At 43.7% G+C, this 7,070-nt stretch overlaps 1 protein-coding gene across 1 annotated transcript; it reads right to left on the bottom strand.

Moving 5' to 3' along the window:
* Window positions 1-1,142: 1,142 nt before the first annotated feature.
* Window positions 1,143-6,593, bottom strand: LOC142489008 (serine/threonine-protein kinase SBK1-like). Its single transcript, XM_075589624.1, has 4 exons — window positions 6,431-6,593; window positions 5,451-5,653; window positions 4,559-5,262; window positions 1,143-1,242 (listed from the first exon to the last, which is right to left on the bottom strand). Exons 1-4 carry the CDS (start codon window positions 6,591-6,593, stop codon window positions 1,143-1,145), a joined length of 1,170 nt encoding a protein of 389 aa, XP_075445739.1.
* Window positions 6,594-7,070: the final 477 nt, after the last annotated feature.

The raw sequence follows: 7,070 nt of genomic DNA, 5'->3' as shown, positions 1-7,070 counted from the left end.
CCCACCCTTTAGGCGTGATCAGCGGTGTGTGGTACAGTGTTGGTGCACTTGTAGAACGATACCAGCCCGGGGCTCTTGCACCCGGGTATCGCAGAATACACAGGGGACCGTCCTGTTCAACATCTTCATCCGACACCGCGTGGGGTGAATTCCGGCGTGGATAATATCACTGTATAGTCTGTGTTCTCGGTGGCGTTCTGATCCCAGAACCCACCTTGCAGGGAATCAGGGAATGAAGAAACCTACGGGTTTCGAAACGCGTTGGAAGACCTTAGAGCAGTGTTATTCCTAACTTTACTGCCTTACTACGACGAGCACACCCAGTGTAACCGGCGCCAGTATCGGCGTGAAACCCCGCGGTGACGTCACCAACCCGGAAGCGTTCCAACGGAGGGGTGTGAGAGAGGTTCTCAGCTGGTGTGGAGCTTCGTCTAAAGCAGCGATCGAGGACAGAGCTGCAAACGTGTTGATTCACTCTTGGGAGCAAGGACTAATAAAGACTTCCCACTTACCTGGTTGAAAGGAACCAGCCTCCATCCTTATGTGAGGACATCTGATCCGGCTTCCACGTGGTGTTGGGTAACATTATCCCAAAATTGCCTGTTTATTATTACTTTGATGTACGCTTAATACTCACCTTTAATATTCTTTATGTCAATATAATTTTTAATGCACTATGAGCGTCGTGCGCTGTGTTTTTTGTGTTTTCCACATATGTAATAGACCTCCATGTGCTGGGCTGTCTTCCTGAAAGCTGTATGCTGCGGGCGCCCTGTTTGCTGGATAAAAGCCTTTACTTGTTTCACCGACTCCCAAGTCTCCTGGACTTACTTCTGCTTGCATCGCCTACAGGTGCTTTACCTGACATCCGTCTATAAGGCTCCACAGGTAGTGACATACGTCTCGTGACTCTTATGCTGAGGATGTACTTACTGTATACTTGTTACCTGTAGTAAGGGATACATTGGCATAGAGTTAGTAATGCCCCATATCAAATGGGCCTTATCAGGAATACACTTCAGGCTGCTGAATTAGTAACCTGCTACTATATGCCGGGTACCGCATACTTCATCCATACCTATCGGATCAGGATTGCACTAGGAACCTTCCGGTTCTACCGGTCCAAACATACTCCAGAGTTACTATGCTGAGAACTCCTTACTAACAGCATGCTTCCTCTCGTTCAATAGTGAGAACAGTCTCGGACCCGTAGTACTGGCGCTCCCGTAAAGGGGCAAGTTCCTTAACGGAAAACAACAAACGGTGACAGGACACAACTTAATAACCTTAAACTATACACACAAACCTATTTACAGGACTCGCGCTGAGGACCACAGTCTGAACTCTGATGAACCTGTTTCTAGAACATTAGGTGGAACTATATATATCCTTCTATCTCCCAATGGTGACATCACAGTCACGACATACAAGGGAGTGACACTCCTTTCTGCATAGTCATCCTACATTACATGGTGGGGAGGGGAGTAACCTGAGTGAGCCCACCCGGTTATCCCATTAACTCCTTATATAAATAGCAGTCCCCAGAGGGGGGCTCCACTCACATCAGAGTTACCTTAATAATCTTCCATACAGATAGATAACCAACATACAGAATAAGTAACACATTCTTGGTAATAGAGAGGATGTTGCAGTAAATGTAGAGTCCAGCAGGGGGAGACACAAACAATGCAGAATGTAGGAGCTTCCAAGCTACATAATGAACATTAACAGGCAGCAAAGAGATTTTCTGCACTGTCTCCCAGGGGACAATTACTTTCTTACTTCCTGTAATAACTAAACTGGGGCACACACGCGATTGAATAAAATACAGTATTGATAACCCAACTCCCTGTCATCAGGACATTAACAAACCCAGTCACGTTGTTTAGTCTCCCCGCTCCACAGAAAGGCTGTGCTGAAGCATTAATGCACCGGGGTGGGAGTCTGAAACACAAACTGGGTCAGAACCTCACAGTGACAGGGAGTCAGATTGAAGAACATTATACAGTGCAATGCGTCAATGTTAAAAGTGCATAACATGTGCATAACGTGCAAATTAATACATGCGGCAGGCTCCCTATATTTGGGTACTTAGCCTGAATAAAGGGAAGTGAATATTAGAGTGCGTGATGGGGAATATTATGTAATAGAGGCAGCCTAAGGGGGTCCTCTGATTGATCAGATCCGGGAAGCATAAAGAAACACGAGGAACTTATCAGGCGCCTCCTGACAAGAAAATACTCTGTCAATTTGCCATAAATCTATGTATCAAATATCGAGATTAAAGCCCAAATCGGATGCTATACGCCTGTCCCAAGTTTGATAAACACACTCAACCCGTGAGATGATAGAAATGTCCTGGTACGGATATCAGAGTTGACGGTGGCTCTCCAGCTGTCAGTCAGACGGACATCGGACCATGTGAATAAAGATGGCGGAAAGAATACATAGTGTAATACTGTATGATGCGATTGGCTGATGGAAGGAAGGGGAGGGGTGTGGGGGGCACTGGGCAGACAAACAAGGGAAATGGGAAAACAGATGCAAAGCTATATCCCAATTTAATAAAACTCGTGAAATAAAAATCCATTGATAAAAACAGATTGCAGAGAGTCTCAGGCGAAAGTGGAATCCTACTTGCTAGTGGGTGGATATAAACAGGCAGTACGTGCCGGTATCGCTGGCATGGGGACAGGGGAACCGCTGGAGGCAGATTGGCAATACTGGAAATAGCATCTCATGACATTACATTTTCTTGTATACAGCTGCCCCCGAATAACAAAAAGAATGTGACATAATTGACACTGAAAGCAGAAAATATCATTTACATTTCCTACAAATCTCCGATATCTCAAATCTCAATGATTATCTGTGGGTTTCCCTGAATATGAGACGCCGATGCTAACAGACTTCAATAGTCTCATGAATACAAACAGGGGGCCCATCGGGTCATACCTGGAAATTGGGCATAACTGGAATGGCACAGACCCCCCTCCCTCATTATATCTGGCTCTTTAATTGCTTAGAGCTGTATATTTTGATAGTTATTCAGAACCTAGGAAACAAAGCGTGGGGCCGTCCCATCTAACTGCCAAGAATAAGAACTTACCAATATCATTGGCTTCCTTTACCATATTAGATCACACTACGGTGTGTAAACATTAGTGTTTTATTTTCACCAATAACACTTATTCTCGGTCATTTCAGACACTTAAAGTCCTACATCCTTAGGGGTTTGTCTAATGATGACATCATAATCAACTGGTCACTCAGAAAAAGGGAATGTGTTGGGGGTGACTATTTGCCTGTCTTAAAGGTTGTTTTATAAACTCCTGAAACATCCAGAGAAATACTAAGGGAAGTTATGTACCAAAGTCTCCCGGGAACAGCAAAAGAGGGGTAGGACCGAGCAGACGTTTCATCGGTAAAAAAGAGAAATAGACAAGAGAGAGAAACACTCCCTGGGATGAGCACGATAGACCATTTCCAATAAGCATTGCACTCACACGGCCACCAGTCTCTGGCAGTCGCTCCATGACGTACTTCCACTAGCCTCAGGTACCTATTTTTTCATGATATGCATCGACATCCCTTAAACTCTTTTCACACAGAACCCATCACTCATCACCCCCCAGATATATCCCTTCCACGCCATTACAAGACACCAGTGCTATTTCATACCATGCACCTTCTACCCTCAGCACAGCTAACCATGCACAATTATCAGCCACTTCGGACACACTTACTCATGCATCAACAGCCCTGTAAGACCCCAATCTCTTACATATACCTCAGATTACGATCGACAAATGAACACACTTACCTTATTAACATGATGAGACAAAAGTACACATACTTCTCTCCTCTGATGTTGGACAAGACAAACAGTTGGATATTTTCCTTTGCTCAGATAAGTTCCACTTCGGCTCCTACATACAGTGATGTATGGTCATCCATCAGTATTACCTGACCTGCTACTGCACCGACACACTTTATTCGAGCAAATACCCGGTATGTACCTGGCAGATACCTGGAATGCGCCGCCCCTCACCTCTGACAAGCCCCGTTGCATTTGCCTTCCCAGCCTGGGTTCATGCCTGGCTGATGGGCGGCTGATCTGTTAAATGATAATGATTAGGATTTAATAGGCTGCAATGCTTCGCGTGTCTACCAGATGGCATAAATTCATGAATTGTAATGCAGTATATATATATATACTGTTCAGTATTGCAGCCAGCGGGAATAAAATGCTTCAATCCCTGCTTGGAAAATACCTCAATGCACTCGGGCAGAAAACAGTCACAAACCTCAATACACCCGGGTATACCCGAATTCGTGGGACTAGCCGAGCTCGAATAAAGTGTGTCGCCAGTGTATGTCATCCTGCCATTGATCTGGTGCAATTTCAAAATGAGCCACAAAACATCCAGCTGCAGAATGATTGGACAACCTGCTGGAGCAAGAGAGGGTGGAATCACTGCCGTGTAACATGCACAGTTGCTCTTTCTTTATACATGAGCTCAAATTGGATGAGGCGTCATGCTCAGAAATAACACACCTGTCCTCAGTTTGACACTTATCATCTATTTCCATGACAAATGATTCTGCAGAAAGAGTGTCTTCCTCGGCTGAGTCACTGTAGGATTCTTCCATATTAGTGTCCACAGTTAAAATGCTGCTAATCTCTGTCTCCGTGTCATCCAGACTTATTCCACTTGAATGGGGAATATCCGTTTTCCAAGACTCACCAATATAGTTCAAGACTTCTGTAGCTTTTCTCCTCTCTTTAGGATCTATTGCCAATAGGGTACGAAACATTTTCAGTACTGCGGTGGTCAGTCTGTTCCATGGGGATGGTGGGTCAGCAACTATGGGGCTATTTTGCCAGTCTGCAAACCTGCTGTACCTTTGATCTGTGGGAAGAGCCACCCGCCATGGAAACTCACCAGTGAGCAAGCAGAAGAGAACCACTCCAAAAGCCCACACATCAAGGCTGGAATCAGCCTCCAAGGTGTCACACTTTGCGAGTTGACACAGCTCAGGGGACATGTAAGGTACTTTTCCTTTCAGGGGTCTGATAGCAGTTCCTTGGAGATGTGTGAGACCAAAGTCACTCACTTTAATACAGTGACATTCTTTATCAAACACTAGAATGTTGTCGGGTTTAATGTCCCGGTGAACTAGTCCTTTGCTTTCCATAAATTCCAGTGCACTGGAGATCTGAACTGCACATCGCTTTGCTGCAGCTTCTGGGATCCCAACCTGAAATATAAAATGCGTGTCATTAACGGTCAATAACAAGTATTTTCCATATTGTAAGATTTCTGCAATGTTTATCAAAAGTGCAGCTTAAAGGGAAAACAATATTTCCATATTGCTACATATAACAGGTCTCAGTGTAACTGCAATTGTACTTGTAGAACTATTATGGTACGTGACTTCCTACTTACAGGAGCCTGAATGAGTGAGAGGAGATCACCAACTGGTGAGAGCTCCTGGGCAAAGACGAAGTGTTCACAGGTCTGGAAGGCTAGACCATAGCTCCCGATGACATTGGGATGAGATGAGAGGAAGAAGGACACACTGAACTCCATGAGGAAGCCTCTCTGTGTTGTTCTTTTCTTATCCAGGAGTTTCATAGCCATCATCTTATCTGTAATGAGGAGAGGAAGTCGTGCTTAGTTGTGAATACATTAAATGTGCACTCACTGCTTATACTGTGAGCTCGATGTAAGTTTCAATTATGTCTGCAGCATTTGTCCATGTATTGATCCTCACCCCTGTTTTATCAGTGCAGTTCTGTATATTACATTGTAAAGTGCAGAGTACAGCATCAGTGCTATATATGAATAAAGAAGTTTGTGTATACATATATGTATGCATCTTTTATAAAGACCAATGGGGTGCGCTCACTAACTACACCTGGGTAGCAGTTGGGCTTTTAGGAGTGCCAGAGAGCAGTAACTAAGAGGTCCACCTGTACCTGTCAGTGAATCGGACAGGATGGTGAATGGAAGCACTGCCAAAACACTAACACTCATTGCATTATTAATATCTGCTACTATTCCCGGGCCTGACCGAATAGGGGCACTAGTTTGTGGGGTTTTAGGGAGGGCACTGGAGACTTAATCACAGGGTATGGCTGGGAACTTCGTCTTGATGGATGTGGTCCAATCACATATTTTCTAGTCTAACCATCTCTATTAGCTCAAATATTCCCAATATGGTGGGCACGTGTTTCGCCAGATTTGACTTGATACTATCTATGTTATTCATTTGCTTCCCTGGTGAAATCTCTGTCCAACTCACTGGCTAACTCCTAGTGAAGGGGATACTACACAACATGTGGGAGTAAAGCCCTTGGTGGCCACATTTTGTACATGAATGAACAGCAAGATCTTAAGACATGGATGGCAATTTGATCACTCACCTGTGTTTTTGTCCTTTACCATCATCACTGAACCATAAGACCCCCTGCCAAGCTCCTTTATGACATGGAAGTGTTCCTCCAGCTCTGCATGCTGCAGGCTTTGAGATGTTAAGGTCACCAGTCCTTCTAGGATAAGCTCAATATCTGACACATTTGAAGCCATTGTTCACACCTGTAAATCAAGGAACTGTAATTAGTTATATTTAATCAGTAGTTTTTATAAATATCTTAACTTTCTAATACAATAGTATTGCAGTCTGTGTAATCTAACTAATATATCTAAATGAGTTACATTGTAATAACCACCGTGTTTAAAAAAGATCAATGAAAATTAATGTGTCACTATTACCACACAGTTTTGATCTCATAGAAAATAAGAGACCACAAAATACATTATGGTCTGGGATTGTAATAGGAAAAATGTTGTATATTACATGAGAATATTGGATATTTGCTAGTAGCAAAAGTGCCACAAAACTATGAACATTCATCCAGACTACAAAGAGGGAAATTGGAGCGAGGGAGAGAAAAGGGAGAGAGGGAGAAGAGTAAGGAAGGGTGAGAGGATGTGTGTGAAAATGTCACAAATATACAATATACTTAAACATTTTGCTAAAGTTTTTGTGAGCCAAAATTGGGG

The sequence above is a fragment of the Ascaphus truei genome, chromosome 1, assembly GCF_040206685.1.
Source record: "Ascaphus truei isolate aAscTru1 chromosome 1, aAscTru1.hap1, whole genome shotgun sequence".
NCBI classification, from domain to species: Eukaryota; Metazoa; Chordata; class Amphibia; order Anura; family Ascaphidae; genus Ascaphus; species Ascaphus truei.
This window is presented reverse-complemented; position numbering and strand designations above follow the sequence as displayed.